Source organism: Podarcis gaigeae (assembly GCF_964106915.1).
Source record: "Podarcis gaigeae genome assembly, chromosome: 6".
Lineage (NCBI taxonomy): Eukaryota > Metazoa > Chordata > Lepidosauria > Squamata > Lacertidae > Podarcis > Podarcis gaigeae.
Window position 1 is genome coordinate 62,798,517 of NC_139682.1, and position 18,227 is coordinate 62,816,743.

The window sequence follows — 18,227 nt, forward strand, 5'->3', positions numbered from 1 at the left end:
GGCCCCTTGCGGGATTCCCTACAGGTGTCTAGTTGGCCACCGTGCGAACAGGACGCTGGACTGCATGGCTTTCCTTCTGCACTGGGTCCGCTCGCTGTACTCGAGGAACAGGCGTGAGGAAGCGCCCGCGAGAGACTCGCTCAGCACGTGCCGTTAACGGGGCAGGGGGAAGCGCGTGAAGAAAACGGGCATGCGCACTCCCACACTTACCAGGGGACAGGCGTTGGCTTCCGCCCTTACGAGAGAGAGAGAGAGAGAGAGAGAGAGAGAGAGAGAGACGCCGAGGGGGCGGAGCCCGTCCTGGACGCGGAGGACGCTTTACGTACTGAAGCGGGGCCGGGACTTCTGGGAAAAGGCAAGAGTTGAAAGAAAACGGTAACTTCGAACTTTCCTTCGGTGCGTCCCGAAGCGGGGGGCGGAGCGGGTAGAAAATGGCCGTTAGAAAACGTTCGACGGGTGACGCAGTTGGCGGTGGGCGAACCCAGTCCGGCTATCGGGTTAACGCCAGAGACGGAGGGGACGGATGAAAAAGGGAAACAAGGCCTTGGTTTCGCCTCAAGCGAACTTGCCTGTGCAGCTGTTTCCCTCGAAACTCCAGGGCCGCCCTTGGGGCCAGAGCTCTGAGGTGTTTCGCGGGGCCTTCGGGAAAGAAAGAGCTTTCTTTTGGGGCCTTAGCAAGCACGCTCACTTGCTGGGCTCGCTCAGCAGCCGAGACCCGCCAGTTAAAACAAAAACAAAAACAAAAACGAGCAAACATGAGGCGGACAGCAGTAGTCGAATACAACAACCATTTTAGAAGCAAAGAGATGAAGCAGACACAGAAGGAATAGCAGCCTTGCCTATCCTGTTCTTCAGGGGTAGTACAACTCCCATCAGCCTAAGCCAGCATTTAGCGAATGATCAGGGAAGATGGGAGTTGTAGCCCCAAACATCTGCTCTCTCTTGCAGAAGGCTGCTGGTGCACCCTAAATGGACTCCCAGGGTTTGTCATGCTGCAAAATAATTCCGTATTTTTTTTATAGCTGGTTGAGGTTTAATTTCAGCCCATCACTTTACAAAATAAAGTTGACCTGTTAATGGCTTAATTTAGCTGGCAGGCTACAAACCTATGCCCACTTAACCTGTGAGTAAAGGTGCAGTACTAACTCCCAGATACACCACATCTTAATTTCCCCTAAATTCTGCATGGTGGCTTCCTCCTAGTTATTGCGTTGTTGCACTGTTATAACTGAAATGGCATTCCTTTTTGTGTGTGACCCTGGCCCCTTCCTTGGCATAGAGACTTTTTGCTAATGCCTGGGTTTTGGCAGTCAGAAGATTCAAATACCAGCCTCAGGGAAGCACTGGAATCTCCTAACCACTGAGCTTTGGAATTGAGCTATTTTGGATGGGGTGCTGTGAGATTTCCTGGCACAGTGCTCATGTGTGGAATGGGTTCAATCACATCATCATGGTATTAATGCTGTTACCACAGGATGATTGATCTCTTTTTGCATTGTAAGTGTATCATTGTGAATATGTAATTGGTGGTTGGCAAGAGCTTTTTTTCTAGCGCTTTTACTGTGCTATTGATCTTGCTTCTGGTAGAGTATAGCATCCCAACTAGCGGCAGTGGTGTCCAAACTTTTTTCAAAGAGGGCCAGATTTGATGAAGTGAAGGGCTGTGGGGGCCGACCAAAGTTAGGCCCCCGAAACAGACTTTGGACATGCCTGGTGTAAGGTATAAAGGTAGACCCAAGAATTATCCTTCCTTTCAGTTAAATTCTTTAACTGTTGAAGTGAAATGAAATTAACTAGCAGAAATTTTGCTTCAAGAAAAGTTTTTGTGTACTTGCCTCCATACAGCATTGAAAATGATAACTGAAATGTTCTAGCTGTATGCCACATTATTTTATCTTGGGAGGGCTATTGGTTTATTTTTGTATGAATTCAGGCATGATATGGGATATGCATTTTAAAAATAAGTAATATGTTATTTATGATTCTAGGATCATGTGGATCGCTCTCACCATGCTCTCCAGGTGTTCACGACACCCCTCGTCTACTCCCTGCTCTTCATTATTCCAAACTTCCAAGAGCATATGTCAGGAAGTTGGCATAGGCAGACAACAAATATGGAGCCTCTGGAGATGCAAGGATGGAACAAAATGCACCAGCATGGTTCCACATAACATGCTACATTCCTCCTCTATGAGCTTCAAAATAAACAATAAACATTACCATACAAAAAACTTTCCAGTATTAGATGGAAGCATCCCTTCCCTGTATAGACACGTAGTTGAAGGCAATGCAAGAAACAGTGAGATCTGCATTCAGAGGTAACTAATTTTTTTTAAAAAATATTTCTACAGCATTAGTCCCTTGATTCAACAGTTTTGAGTAAGCTATGCATTTTTAGGGTCTTGCAAACTAGCCTTACCTTAGGCCAGGATCCAAAATAATTCTGGCTTCAGTTTTTTCCTTAATCAGTTTGCTCAATTCAATTATCTATAAACTTGAAAACTGTTACAAGTTATTTCTTCTGCCTCCTGAAAGGTTTAGAATGATTTCTCAACTTATATACGCACCTGCATATGTCTTGTGAAGATTTTTGTTTTCACAAGTTAGGTAGATGCTTTAGCACTTTTGGAGTAATGTTAGCTCATTTAAAAAGGCATCTAGCAAGTTGATACCATAAATGTTATCTGTGTTATATGCTTTACAAATTTTTGAAAATGTCATAAAACCTGTCCCTCATTTCATTTTGAATGCAAAGATATATATGAGTCATATCTTCCTAAGAGTTTTCAATTAATCATGATTCACAGATAAAGAGAGGAAAGTGACTCACTACTTGTACGTATTGGTCCTGAAGAAAAAAATGGCAGCAGCCCAAAGGGCTTTATTCAAAACTAGTAGTGCAAGCTGAAAGAAAACTCATGAAAATGAGTACTTTGCATTAGTTATTTTAGTTTAACTTTAGTTTAGTTTAGTTTTAAGTCTGTACTTAAATCTCTAGTCACAGTTCCATGAAGCAAATGTTTTCATGTTTTTCCAGGATCAAGGTTATGTCTATGTCATACAAGGTTTCCCCTAATTTGACATGTGAACACATGTATGTGTCCAGTTTAAATTCATATTTTTTCTTTGTTGCTGAATTTTGAATAATACAGTCACACTATTTCCCCACAAGTATGATGGCAGTGTTGTTAATATGTGTGTTGGATTAAATTGTTCTTAAGGTATTTTTGTCTTTGGCAACAGAAGTTGGTTTTCAGTTCCATTGAGCTTTTCATTTTGATATCAGGTATTCAGAGTTGCTTGTGAAGGTCAGTAAAGGAGGAGGAAAAAATGCAATATTGCGCCACACTCAGAAGAACAAAAAGTTGCTTGTTCGTGAACGCTTAAAGATGCTTCTTGATGATGAAAGTTTCCTTGAGCTCTCCCCTTTTGCAGGCCTTGGTATGCCTTATGGTGATGTTCCTGCAGCAGGATGTCTCACTGGTAGGTTTTGCGTAAGGGACTTTTAAAAGGTAAATTGCAATATAATAAATCTGCATGCACTTAATCAGTTCATGCCAATTGATAGTGTGGCCTGCCGCCGCCAATAAATAACAAAATCTATTCCATCTGTGCTATGCCTGTTGGAAGATGCAATAGTAAAGACAACATGAGAGGGAGACTTTAAGAGTGCTTTTAAGCTACCTTTTCGACAACTGGAAGCAAATGTTTGGCATCAGGTTTGGTTTGGCGCACATCAGATAAGGCTTTCCTAGGTGGGTATTAACGTACAGTAGACTTGTAAACCTGTTTATGGTATCCACCACAAGGCAAGAGTCACACTCATAGTTTTTCTTTCATGCTTAAAGTAATGCTTTTTTTCTGCATATAGTAATGAAAGATTTCTGAGGGGCACATTGTATCTGTTAACTAAATTAAAGTAGAAACTTAGGTGCTCTGGAAAAGACAAAATGGCATGCTCATATCTGCAGTTAGCCTCTTGCCAGCTCTTTTGCCTACCTGCCCCTTGATCCAGTGCAGTAGTGACACATGATGTCAGCAGTGGAAACCAGTCCTTACTAAGCTACACAATTGAGAGATTGATGAGGGGCTTATGAGAAAACAATAGAATTGAATTCAAACAATTGAATAGAATTCAAGTAGTGGCCTTGAAGTTGGTAGGAAAGCTGTTCATTTGTGTTTTCCCATTGTGGTTATGTGTGTAGTACATATTATGGTGTCATCTGTGATGCGTAAAATTAACCTCAATTCTTTTGCAGCATGGACACAAGGTTTAATAAGTTAAATTGATAAATTAATCAACTAAAGCCTCAGTCAATTAATTGGGCAGGCTGTGATTTAGAAAACACTTGTTCTGAGGATGTTTTGGATTCATGTCTGTGGAGCAGGAATGAAAAAAGTATTAAAGCTGGCCTTTAAATCTAATATCTCAAGCTGAAATATTGATAATACTGTATGTACATTTGATAGATTATCATCTGACTTTAACTGATCAGTGCAATCCATACCCAACCTTATACCAGATGTGGGGTTGGATTGAGCAGAGACACCCTTCAGCTCAGTTAACTGGTTGCCAGACATTCAAGTAGATAGAAGGCTTCCTGGTAGTATTCACACTTTCAGAGCCCAAGAGAATACAGGGGTTGGGATCCAGACCTTGAGCTGGCCCAGGGATCAGGCCCAGTTGTCCTGCCTCCCCCGCTTCCATTGCAGCCACCATGAGCAGCCGGGCTGGGAATGCAGTGGTGGCTCCTCTTTTAGCAGTGGGGAGGAATTAGGATTGCAGCCTTTATTTAATTGGTTGAAAGAATTAATTTGTTCAGGAAAGAATCAATTCTGTGACAACAAACAAAGCAATAAGGAGATTCTACACTGAGCTTATAGGACAGGGGTCAGCAAACTTTTTCAGGAGGGGGCTGGTCCACTGTCCCTCAGACCTTGTCGGGGGCCACACCCACCGCCTCCTGAAAGCAACCCCCCCTCCCAAAAGGGCCCTCCGCCTATGCCACTCACACCACAGCCGCCGACGCTGCCTTGTCTTCGGTAGCATCAGTGTCCTCTGTCTTGGTGGGGCACAGAGCCCATGCTGCTGGCCTGGGCGGCGGAGGCAGCCTCCACACCACTGCCGCTTACTTCCCGCTCGGCCACTTCCTCCTGCTCGGCCGCCTCAGTGGGAAGGAAGGGGCGGTGCCCAGAGGCGTCTGCAGCTTCTGATTGGCTGAAGGAGCTTCCTGCAGCCAATCAGAAGCCATGCTGCATCACGGAAGTCAGTCTCCGTGCGGCGAGGCCTCTGTGCTGCGCCTGTTTAGCGCGGGGACTGACCGAGCGGGTGGCAGGGTTTGCAAGGTTCACGGGCCGGATTAAGGAGCCCAGTGCGCCGTATCCGGCCCGCGGGCCTTAGTTTGACGACCTCTGTTATAGGATCTTTTGATAAACAAGTAATTTTATCTGCATGTATTGAAAAATGTCACCATAGGATACCTTATCAGCTGAGTCACTTCTTAGTTCCACAACTGTTCTCATTCACTACACATGTTCAAAGTCTAGCAGCATTGTAAGTAAAAGAGGATAGCTGAAAGTTGAGCTGCATTCTTTCTGAGTTCCTTAGCATTTTAATATGCTACAAAAGAGCTCTCTAGCATATTTATGTACTTAATTGCCTTACTTTATGATCCAGTTACAAAATATTCCAATGTGGATACTATATACTGTTTGTAAAATGTAATGATAATAGTCATTGTTGCAGGTATTGGAAAAATCTGTGGAGTCTGGTGTGTCTTCATGGCAAATGATGCAACTGTGAAAGGTGGGACCATTTATCCTATTTCAGTGAAGAAACAACTGAGAGCTCAAGAAATAGCAATTAAAAATAGACTTCCATCGGTTTACCTTGTGGACAGTGGGGGAGCATTCTTGCCACTTCAGGTAAAAGACATATTCTATGAAACTGGTTGATTTAATTTGCTTAAAATTATTCCTTTTGACTTGTTTTATCGTTAACTTTCAAGTCTGTGTCCTAAAAATAATGTATACTCGAAAAATAGTCAAGGTAACAAAGTCAAAGCCAGTTTGCCATTGAACTGTCAATGAATTAACCATGTCAAAGAAAGATGAGTTGTATAAAATTACTGCACAGAATATATTTGGGGGTGGGGGGGGGGGAAGCCCAAAAAAGAAAATACAGATTTCCAGGAAAATAATGATTCTTTCAGTATGCTAAAAACAACATTTGAAAAAGAAAGAGGCAGAACAACCGCATAGAACATAGGCTTTGTAACTTTTGAATTTTTACTGTATTTCCTGCCTCTGTATTATTAGGCAGAGTTGTTTCCTGACCAATTCCATGGAGGCCGAGTTTTCTACAATGAGGCTGTGATGTCTGCATTGAAAATCCCTCAGGTATAATATTGGGAAGAAATCTCTGCATTAAAAATGCATTTCCAAGTAGTATATAGTTAATAAGTAAAAGAATGCACTGCTGAGGAAAACAGTTCATGGTGTTTTGGAAGTGTCATCCAGTAGTTTAAATTTTGCATTTGTTGCACAAGGAATAGGTCCACTATGATCAGAAACCATTATGGTAGATAATCATTGGCCATTACATTCATATCTTAAATATCTGACCATAGTTAGTCATTAACTTCTTGCATTAAACACCTGTCAGTACTTTCATCTCATTTGATTCAACAGATTAGAGAAAGCTAGCCAGTGGGTCACATTCTGAAACATTCATTCTAAATTCTCTTGAACACTGTGGATCCCTGAATAATCTGAGCTGGTTACCCTTCCCTTTGCAACATGTCACACAGGCATGATACTACTACCTCTTCTCACTGGTGATAACACTAGAGCAGGTTCTGCCCACCTCAAAAAATGTAGGTGTGGAGAGAACTTGCTGTAAAAATCCCCAACCCTGACAAGCTGTCACAAATCATAATACAGATTTTGTATCTGAGGTATGGCCTGCACATTCTTTCCTTGCTTAAGTAAGGATTATATATTATTGCTGTACAATATAAAATTAAGTCTGAGATATTTGATACTGCTCTCTGAAATAAAACTCCTGACTCCTTTCTTCTGTGGAATTTCTCAATATAATCATATGCTTGATAACTTTTCCTGGAAATTTACAACATAAAATTAAATATTTCCTCATCTTTGTTCTTTTTTTCTTACCCAGCTATCTTGGTGTGTCCTCTAGGTGGCAGTTGTGTGTGGTTCTTGTACTGCAGGAGGTGCTTATGTTCCTACCATGGCAGAAGAAACAGCCATTGTAGATAAAATTGGCACAATGTTTCTCGCTGGGCCCCCTTTAGTTAAAGCTGCCACAGGAGAAGATATTCATCCCGAGGCACTGGGAGGAGCCAACCTGCATGCTAAGTAGGTATAATATTTGTTCCTGAGCTCTTAATGTTGATTGAATGATACCTTTAGTCCTAGTTTTTCTAAGTATAATGATCTCATTTTTAAAAAATGCCTGCAAATGTCAGAAGCATCCAGAAACAAAAAAGTGCTGCATTATTTGCACTTAGTTGGCCCATATCTATTTCTGGGTCGAAAATCACCCCTCAACATACAACATTTGTTTGTTTATATCTTGTTCTTTCAGTACCTTGCACAAGTACTGCACATTTTACATTAAAATGAGGGAGGAACAAAACCAAAGAGCAAACAGTACAACCCACTTCTAGAAAAAGGAAGTGCTGGAGCTCACTAAGAACACCTCCTTTGTTCTCTTAGAATGGCAGTGGTGCCCACCTGAGAGGCGTGGGACTGAGTTTCTGTGAGTTCTGGCTGGAAAAAAGCCCTGGTACCACCGATTGTTATTTTCACAGCAAGAATCAGAATACAAAAAGCCAGACAGCATCACTGCACTATAGGCCTGATTGGAAAGGTGTGCTTTCACACCACACTAAAATCTTAAGAAGAAAGCCAACCTTATCTCAGAGCGGAGTGGTGGTCCACAGATGGAGTGCTGCAACCAAGAAGACCTTCCTTTGCATCACTGCCCCATGCCCTATGCTTGGTAGAGGGATTGTGAGAAGCAGCTAAGATCCTCAGCACATCTGAAGCCATAGGCCAGCAAATAATGGGAGATGTGCTCCTTCAAGTACTTGGGAGCCAGTGAAATTTGAATTGGGAACAAGTGCAGTTTGTGCAGAACAAGTGTTATGTGGCACCATTCACAGCCCTGGCACCTGCATTCTGCAGTAGCAATAGTTTCTGTCTAGAGCGCGTTGTGCTACTCTAAACATGAGAATTCATGAAGAAAACTAATAGCACTCCTCCTTCAGTACAGTTAATGCAAATTGATTTTACAGTCTCACCAGCTTTAATATATTTTTTGTAAGAAATTACAGTGGTGCCCCGCAAGACGAATGCCTCGCAAGACGGAAAACCCGCTAGACGAAAGGGTTTTCTGTTTTGGAGGTGCTTCGCAAAACGAATTTCCTATGGGCTTGCTTCGCAAGACGAAAATGTCTTGCGAGTTCCTGCGGGTTTTTTTTCCTCCCCCCCCTTTTCCCCAAGCCGCTAAGCCGCTGAACAGCTGATCCGCTAAGCCGCTGAACAGCTGATCCGCTAAGCCGCTGAACAGCTGATCCGCTAAGCCGCTTAACAGCTGATCTGCTAAGCCGCTTGACAGCTGATCCGCTAAGCCGCTTATCAGCTGATCCGCTAAGCCTCTAATAGCGCTAAGCCGCTAAGCCGCTAATGGGCTTGCCTCGCAAGACGAAAAAACCGCAAGACGAAGAGACTCATGGAACGTATTCTTTTCGTCTTGCGAGGCACCACTGTATCTTGTCTTAGGCAAATGTTTATTATTTCCAATCACTTGAAAGACAGAAGATAAATATAAGGAATCATTTATTTTACTGTTAGTAGTAATGTTTTCTGATCATGTTTGTTGCCTTGAATTTTATCTGTTGCCAAATATTTGTAAATTATTTTTCTCAGGGTCAGTGGCTGTGTTGACCATTTTGCATCTTCAGAAAAAGAAGCATATGAATGTGTTAGAAATATTATTTCAACACTCAGTTATGAAATTCCTACAGAAGAAACTGTAGAGTATGACAGTCCCTTGTACAGTGCTGATGAGCTTCTGGGGCTTGCACCACAAGATTATAGCTACACTCTACATATAAAATTGGTAAGGAAAATGTTTGTTGCAATCTGAAGTTAGGCTACTTGATATAAATCCCATTGACTTTAGTAGGCTTAAAAAATAAACAGTGTGACAGTATAGTTAACAGTGGTTGAACTACAAATCCTGTGGCTCAGTTTTCTTGGATCATTTATGTAAATTGGTGAAAACAAAAAAATCCTGTAAGCACTTTAAGGACTAAGAAATTTATTATTGGATAAGCTTTTGAGAGAATCCACTTCATTGCATGAAGTGCGACCCTCAGTTGGCAGCACTGTTAATTATGCTTCATGCATCTGATGAAGTGGATCTTAGTTCATGAAAGCTTACGTTATAATACCTTTGTTAGTCTTTAAGGTGCTTGCAAGACTTTTTGTTGTTCACAGCCAACAAACACAGCTACTTCTCTGAAAGTTGTCCATTTCTGTTTGCTTTTAGAAGTACTTCCAGAGATGATACTGTGTTGAGGTGCTGAGTTGAAAAGGTAGATCAAGGGTTAATTTGAGTATTTCAGATGGTCTACTCCTTTATGTGTGCATAGTCGAGGCCATGGTTTGTAGTTGGTTGTTATTTCTCATAAAACTCAGGAAGAGATGTGAGAAGTATTCACCATATTCTTCAAAAAGCCTTATTAGTCTGAGTATTTACTTCTACTTAGTTTTAATAGCAGTTACACTGTCCTACTCTTTCCCTCCTCCAGCTTAATGGAGATGCCTGATTGCAGGATGTACTTCATTCCAGATTTAGGGTGCTGCTGCCAAGAATACCTTGCTCTGAATGCCAGTTAACAGGATCTCTCTTGATAGAAGAACAAGTAATAGGACCTGCCCAGCAGAGCTCAGGTTATGGACAAGATAGTATTGAGAGAGGTGTTTTTTTCAGGTATTCATGCCCCAAGCTATTTATGACTTTATATGCCATATTGATGATGGCATACAAAGCCATAAATAGCTCGGGGTATAAACTGGGCTGAGAGACAACTAGACAGGCAATGCAACTGCATTGTAAGCAGTGTTGTATGCTCCTGAGTTATCATATTTGTCAGTTTCCGTGCTGCAACATTTTGCTGTAGTCTCTGAACCATCTTCCACGGGTAGCCCTACTACTGTAATAGTAGTCAACCTGGGAAGTTACTACAGCCTGGATTACTCTGATCAGGCTAGCCCCATTAGGCTGTAGCTGTTGAACCCACTGGAATAATAGAATCGTACAGTTGGAAGGGACCATGAGGGTCATCTAGTCTAACCCCCTGCAATGCAGTGATCTTTTGCTCAACGTGGTGCTCAAACCTATGACCCTGAGATTAAGAGTCTTATGCCCTACCAATACCTACTTAAATCATAAAATTTTAGCTTTGGATGTACAGTCGGTATCTAAACAAGTAAAACAATTTTGAATGTTAAAGTTTACAATTTTGTGATCTAACATAGAGTAGTACCTGACTCAATCATACTTGAAGTAGACTCATTGAAATCATTGGATTTAATTTCAGTGTGTCTACTCTTAGTATGACTTAGTCAGATATCATCCATTATCTTAGAATATTGAGCCATAATTGGAGACAGAAGACATGAATTTTTCCCCCAGCAAGCTATCTGCTATTGATTTTTCATTTCTCTTGACAATATTTTATAGATCCTGAGTCGGATGATAGATGGCAGCAGGTTCCAGGAATTCAAAGCTAATTATGGAACTACCTTAGTAGCAGGATTTGCCTACGTAGAAGGGTAAGGGAGAAGTTTAAACCAGCGGGCCACATTATTGCAACACTTTTTAATGATTAGTTGTTCAAGCAAATAGTAATTTGATCCCTGTTAGAGTCACTTGAAATTGCAGAATTGAGCTTAGATTTGTTACAGGGATAGAAATGTAGCCATACTATATTATGGCTCCCAGGTTGTTTGGATCACTTATGCAATTGTTTCTACAATGTTACTCTTTTTTGGAAGCCAAGGTGTATAACTGGATTTAAATTTTGTTGGATTCATTGTATTCCAAGTGCTTAGTGCTTACATTTTGGGGTTTTAAATTAACATAGTCTGTACTTAGCCACCTGACTAGACAATCAGCATTGCTGATCAATAGTAAATTGCACCTGTTGTTTTTTTTTAAATCCATTGTATGTGTTTATAGAATTCTTTACAGCTGCAGTACTATACCCACATCTGTGAATAAGCCCAGTTGAATTTAGTGGGACTTACTTCTGTGTAGAATCCATATGATTCTACTATTAGTAATTCTTCTTTTAAAGATTTATCTCTGCTAAATATTTTCATATTTCAACTTAAAAAGCATGCAGACAAAATTTCATTTTGGCATCTCAGAGCTCAGAAGAATCATCAGTATCACACTACTAACAAACCGCCAGCAATTAAGTTCAGCCAAAGACCTGATTACATTAAGCAAATTAGCAATTTATTTAATAAACATAGCAATGGCTAGCTTTGGGCCAAGACATATACCGACATCTGAAAGACAATGATCAGCTCTAAAAGATACTGATCAGACCTAATTTAATATAATCTAGTTGATGAGTTTTTTCTAGGATCTTTCCAGAATAGTCTTGCACAAATAATTTACAATCGCATTCTTGCATGAGATCTAATCCTTCTCTCATGTAGAACTTTGATGTGTGGGGAACTTGCATTCCCAACAAACATCAATTTGCTGTTGCTAGAGAAATGTGAGTTCTCAGCTATCATCACCACTCACTAACACCTTGTATACAGTCATACCTCGGGCTGAATGTGCTTCGGGATAAGCATGTTCAAGTTGCGCTCCACGGCAACCCAGAAGTAACGGAGTGCATTACTTCCGGGTTTTGCCACTTGGGCATGCGCAGACGCTCAAAATGACGTCACGCGCATGCGCTGAAGCGCCGAAACGTGACCCGCGCAGACGCGCGGACATGGGTTACGTTTGCTTCTAGATGCGAACGGGGCTCCGGAATGGATCCCGTTCGCATCTAGAGGTACCACTGTATGTGCATGTGTGTGCTGGGCACCTGCTAACTAGAGTCCAGCCGCAAAAGCCTCCCCTCACCATTTGTCCGTTTTAAAAAATCAAAATTTTAAGGTGGTATGGTTTGTGTATCTAGTGGGAATAGTTACATAAAACATTTCAAACTATTTGATGAAGAAGCAGCACTGGCAAGTCTACCCAAGTCCCTCCATAGCATTGCAACATATACAACGTCTTCAAAACAAAATGTCAGTATGTTGAACAGGCTTTCCCCCAACGTGCAGCTCTCCGTGCAGCAGGCCATTGTTCTTATCCATGCTCCTTCTCTGTCCAGTGAGAACTCAATGCCATCCTGTTAGCCTTCCTTGGGCAAGTGCTACACTGTATTTAATATTTTGAAGTAATGGCTTCTTGTGCAGAAAATCCATTTCTGCACATAGCTGCTTAAGTCAAGTCTAGGATCCAGAAGCTAGTAAGTGCTTGTGGTGCAGCCTGAAAGAGCCTGATGAACTGCCACCTTCTGGATTGTCAGTTGAATGGTTAAGCAGGCCTTATTCTCTAGGGCTGATAATAAGACTGCTTTCACTGACTCTAAGATCACTCAAAACTTTAAAAAGCTCAAATAAATATTTAAAGTCCGTTTTGTAAGTGAAAGAGAAGCCTCTTGTGGCCTAACCTTTTCCATTAATGTTAAGCTTGTCTCTAAGTAGCTCTAGAAAGTGAATTATTTTGGAAGGATTAATAAAGCATGCTGCAGACTCAAACTCATTGATTTCCTCTGATATGAAAATATGATAGTTGAGATGGTTTGTCTTTTCATCACAATGGAAAATTACACCACAGAGAATATGAACTGTATTTTGCTTCCTGCTGTAAGCAGACTTGAGAACATTAACAAATAAGTTCCATATTAACTACTTATGCAGGATCATTTGTTTATGAAAAATGTATGCTTTTGTCACTAAAAGTACAAATTTGCATTACTAATTTGAGCTTTTTCAGCCTTGAATGTCCATAACCAGTACATAATAAGTAACCCATTAGATTGTTGCTTCATACTTTGGCATTGGAACCATGTTTGTCCATACATTCTAAGCTAGCCTACAATCTTGTGTGGACTACAACTGCCATCATGGCCAATAGTGAACATGTCTTCCCCTTGCATAAGGGGCTGCCTAGACCCCTCCTAATAATTTATGACAGATCTCTTGCACAAACATTCCCGCTTTTGAGAGTAAGGGAATTTAGACAAGAATTTAGATAAGTAATGTTCCATGCCTGCACTTCGCCCAAACCATATTCTTTTAAATGACTTGTAGCAGCAGATTATTTATTGTAAACATTTCTAAGTATCTTGGGAGTTTTGAAGCAAAAGTAATGCAAATTTGTTGCCTATTTAAGGTGATATTATAAAGTTATAGTAGTAAACACATGGAGGGTACTTACTGTGTTGATTTCAATGTTTCTACTACCCTTGTACTATAAAAAGTGTTTTATGTTTTTGTTAGACAGCTAGTTGGAATAGTAGCTAACAACGGTGAGCTGACTCAGGAAGCTTCTCTGAAGGGTTCCCACTTCATACAGCTTTGTAGCCAACGAAACATTCCAATCCTTTTTGTCCTGAATACAGCTCCATGTGCAGCAGAGCCAACCAGTCTCACACAGGTAAAGCAGCTAGTACAGAGCACAGTCAAATGGCTCTGAATTAGGGTGTCACGCTTTCAGTTTCAAATGGAAAAAAGTTTTCTCACTGGAAAAGTTTGCCCACTTCCATTCTTCCCTGCAATAACAGATTCCTCTGCATCCAACAGGGAACGGGTTCTTTGAATGTAAAAAGTTTGAAAAATGATTGAGGGGAAATCTCTCCACTTGGTATTTCCCAGGTTTAAGGTAGCTTGTGGGACGCGGGTGATTTCACCATATACAATGAAAAATAATGTTCCCTACAGAGCTCAGTGTTTCCAAGTAGTATACTTTGTTTTTGTGCCTGGAAAATGATGGACGGCAGTTTTTGAAACTCCTGTTTCCTTTTAGTCTGCATGTGCATAGATGGAGAGCTTTGGTCTCTGTTTTGAAGAGGAACAGACTAGAACAATGAATTTCTAGTGCTGAATCCTGCATTAATTACTACCATCTTCTCCCCCCCCCCTTTTTTTACTGTTGGTAGGCAAATTAGTCACTTAAATATTTGTATAAAAGATTTGCAAATCCTTTACATGTTGAGACCAGGAATAAAGGGAACATGTGCATGTAAAAAGTAAAATAAATAACTCTCACCATTCTTTCATTTTAATTCAGGCAGAGGATCACACTAATAGGCTGAAAGCACAAGCATCCATGATGGCTGCAGTTGCTTGTGCTGCTGTTCCCAAGATAACCCTTGTGATTGGTGGCTGCTATGGAAATGAAAGCTATGCTATGGTAGGTTTTGGAATGTAGGATCAGCTTCTCTTTCCTCACCCACATGCTCCTGTCCTAGCTAGTTTCTTAGGGTAAAATTCAACATGGTGCTAAGTCTCTTGTTCCATCAGTGCAAAGATTTCTCCTTGCACAATGGGGCAGATGTTCTTCCCCCTCCTGACCCTGCATCCCCCCCAATACTTGGATTGTTACTTACCCAAGGAATAGATTTGTGATGTCATCACGTGGTCACTGGGTTGGGACAGATCTGTTCTAGGTGTTCCCCCAACCCTCTGAAGGGAAGGTTGTGGTGGTGGGAAGAAATGGAAAATGTCCCCTTGTGTAAGCATAAATCCTTGTGCTTACAAGGCATGGTAGTTGAATACCACACTTGAAACTTGATATAACTAAGAATCTCTAGCATGTAGTGAGGAAAATACAGAATTATTGTTGACACAAGTAGACATGGCTCCAAAGGATCAGACTGTACTGAAACCAGAAACTGGTGCTTTAAATTAGATGGACACTATATTTCACAGTTCTTTAATGCCTTCTTAATATGTTTCCCTTGAGTCAATGCTTTGTTCAAGCTGGCTTAAATGGTGAGTTTTCATTTCTGAATTTCTCTCGTCTTGTGTTGTCTGTCTTTAGTGTGGAAGATCATTTGATCCAAACTTCCTGTTCCTCTGGCCTAATGCAAGAATAGGCCTTGTGGATTCAAGACATTGCCACATGCTCCCATTTATTTGGGATGCTGATCGACAAGGACCAGAAGTAGACTTAAAACTATTAAAGGAAAAGTAGGTGCATTCAACAAAAACCTCAGTGTTATGATTAAATTAATGGTATTGATGTTTCTCTTTGGATTTCAGGGTGCTGCTTCTAATTTTTTTAATAGCTAAAAGAATTATAAATTTTTGAAGTTACTTGTTTTCTATACTAGCGATTATTTTACTTTTTGAAGCAGACCGTTGTCTCTTCAGTTTGGGGGTATTAAAAATGTGCTATATTATAATAATATAATAATAATTTATTATTTATACCCCGCCCATCTGGCTGCGTCTCCCCAGCCACTCTGGGCGGCTTCCATAGAAAGCAAAAATACAGTAAAATATCACACGTTAAAAACTTCCCTGAACAGGGCTGCCTTAAGATGTCTTCTGAATGTCAGGTAGTTGTTTATCGCTTTGACATCTGCTGGAAGGGCGTTCCACAGGGCGGGCGCCACCACCGAGAAGGCCCTCTGCCTGGTTCCCTGTAGCTTTGCTTCTCGCAATGTCGTAGTATTCCCCAAAGTACAAAATATCTGTACAAATGCAGATGAAAATTGAATTTTTTCTTTTGTCTTTTAAGACTAGAGGAAGAAAGCAGTGCATTCTACTCTTCTGCCAGACTCTGGGATGATGGTGTAATCCTACCGCAGAGTTCAAGGAAGGTAAGCTTCTTTCTCTAAGTGTATGTCTCTATAAGATGTTCAATATCTCTTCCTTCCCATGCCTACCTGTTAAAAAATACTGGTTTCTGGTTTTTCCTGTTAAAATAGTATATGGAGGGGAGGGGAAGAAGGCACATTTCCTTCTCCTGTCTTCCTCCTGGCTGTATGCTTGTTTGTTTATTTGTTTGTTACCCCCCCCCCCCGGTTAAAACCCCTTTTTAAAAACAAAAACTAATTGAACATTAGTGTGACTTCTGAATTATTTTGGACCAGTTGTGGAGCAGGTTGGCCTGATGGAAACCTTTTAGATTAGAGCCACAGGGCAGATCAAGGGTAAGGGCGCTTTAGACAGCCCTAGTGATTAGTAAGGGAGTTGGTAGGGCAGACATAATTGAAGGTAAAGGTAAAGGGACCCCTGGCCATTAGGTCCAGTCATGACCGACTCTGGGGTTGCGGTGCTCATCTCGCTTTATTGGCCGAGGGAGCCGGTGTACAGCTTTCGGGTCATGTGGCCAGCATGACTAAGCTGCTTCTGGCGAACCAGAGCAGCGCACGGAAACGCCGTTTACCTTCCCACCGGAGCGGTACCTATTTATCTACTTGCACTTTGACATGCTTTCGAGCTGCTAGGTTGGCAGGAGCAGGGACCGAGCAACGGGAGCTCACCCCGTCGCGGGGATTCGAACCGCTGACCTTCTGATCGGCAAGTCCTAGGCTCTGTGGTTTAACCCACAATGCCACCCGCATCCCTAGACATAATTGAAACAGAACAGTTATTGGTAGCATACTTTAGGGATGTAATTCTCTCTGAAATAATGGGTAGATGTTTTTTTTCCTCTTAATTTACTGCAACAATAAATTGACACAACACATTCACCTCTTGTTTATCTGCTTCCTCCTATATTCCTTTGCTTGCCTTTCCTACAGTTTCTGCTTTACGTATTTTTTCATGATAATTGCTTTTAGCATCTTCTCCTTTATCCTTAGAGTGACCTTCTGATACGTTTTATTCAGCTTCTACAGTAATTGTCAGTTGCATTTGTCTTGTGAAGCACTTTCGAATATTCCAAATACATTAATTGTTGTTGTTGTATTTGTTGTGTGTTTCTTTTGGCAGGTTATTGCACAATGCTTAAGAATTATGAAACAGCAGAAATACCAGATCATGTCCCCGCAACAGTCTCCTCTTCCTGTCATAAGAATGTAAGCAGGAAAGCCTGCTGGTAAAAAAATGAATTTGAACATCTGGCTCCCTGGATGTTAAATAGAAACAATTAGTATTTTGATATTGTCATCATGATTTCTTAGTAGGAAAATGTTTAATTTCTATATATGTTTATATATCAGTCTTCAATCATGCTTCTATTACTGTCCACACCCAATGATAGGATACTTTAAATTGATGTCTTTTGTGCTGAATATAACCAAACAAATATTATGGAAATCATTTATTAGCTGATATACCAAGGTTTAAGGTGTGTCAAGTTAATAATTTAAAACAAAACTCAATTAATACAGAAAACAGATTTAACAGCACCAGAAACACCAGAATATACTAACCAGCCAAGCCAAAAGCTACCGTTTTACTGTTTTGTTTTTAATTATTTACTTGTTTTTATCTTGTATTCTGTCAGCCACCCTGAGATCCTATGAGGAAGGCTGGTGTATAAACCTAATAAATTAAATAATTCTTTGCCACCACTTCAAAAAAAAACCAACAAAAAAAACAACAACCAAAATGAAGGGGAGCCAACTGATGTAAGCACCTTATTTTTATCTCTGGCAGTTTTTACCTCCCACAGAGTTGGCCCCTGAAATTTGACTATATTAGGTGGTTGAAGCTGCAGGATGGTGCACAGAGGTGTGTCTTCTAAGTTATGAGGTTCTGATTGTAAAGAGCTTTTCATGAACATTCACAATTTTAATGCAGTTTTTACCTCTGTCTTGAAGACTCTTCAGGTTGGTGCGATAAAGACTTTTGGATTAATTCTTTCTGGATGTAAGATCATGAATGTGTCATTTTTCCTCAGAAGTGGGGAAAAAGCTAAGAGATTTATTGTAATTATTTTTTTAACTTGTTCATAATTGTTAAAAAAAGTATTAGAATTCAAGACTATATTAAAGAATGCATTCTCACTTTGTTTCTGAAAATATATTTGCTCAGTGACTAACAGTTACAAAATCTGTCCATAATTAAGTTTTGTGTGTGTGTGAAATTGACTTGAGTCTCTTTACCCCCACATGGGTAAAGGATGTAGGTACACAATCATCCATTTGCTTTAAAAGTTT

At 40.7% G+C, this 18,227-nt stretch overlaps 1 protein-coding gene across 4 annotated transcripts; it reads left to right on the forward strand.

The window, feature by feature from the left end:
• Positions 1–200: 200 nt before the first annotated feature.
• LOC310846460 (methylcrotonoyl-CoA carboxylase beta chain, mitochondrial-like) lies at positions 201–18,074 on the forward strand. Of its 4 annotated transcripts, none has more exons than XM_083743069.1 (13): positions 201–375; positions 1,989–2,318; positions 3,287–3,483; positions 5,747–5,925; positions 6,319–6,399; positions 7,202–7,380; positions 8,956–9,148; positions 10,778–10,869; positions 13,612–13,768; positions 14,402–14,524; positions 15,155–15,303; positions 15,857–15,938; positions 17,056–18,074. In XM_083743069.1, exons 2-13 carry the CDS (start codon positions 1,993–1,995, stop codon positions 17,143–17,145), a joined length of 1,848 nt encoding a protein of 615 aa, XP_083599195.1. In that variant the 5' UTR covers positions 201–375; positions 1,989–1,992; the 3' UTR covers positions 17,146–18,074. The 4 variants fall into 4 exon arrangements, with proteins under 4 accessions (XP_083599195.1, XP_083599197.1, XP_083599196.1 ...); XM_083743070.1 differs by having other exon boundaries at positions 267–396; XM_083743071.1 differs by lacking the exon at positions 3,287–3,483 and having other exon boundaries at positions 265–375.
• The last annotated feature ends 153 nt before the right edge of the window (positions 18,075–18,227 follow it).

Coding starts and splice junctions, on each gene's coding strand:
- LOC310846460 (XM_083743069.1), top strand. CDS start 1,993: ATGTGGATCGCTCTCACCATGCTCTCCAGGTGTTCACGACACCCCTCG. Junction 7,381..8,955: donor GGAGCCAACCTGCATGCTAA/GTAGGTATAATA, acceptor TATTTTTCTCAG/GGTCAGTGGCTGTGTTGACC. Junction 9,149..10,777: donor ACACTCTACATATAAAATTG/GTAAGGAAAATG, acceptor AATATTTTATAG/ATCCTGAGTCGGATGATAGA.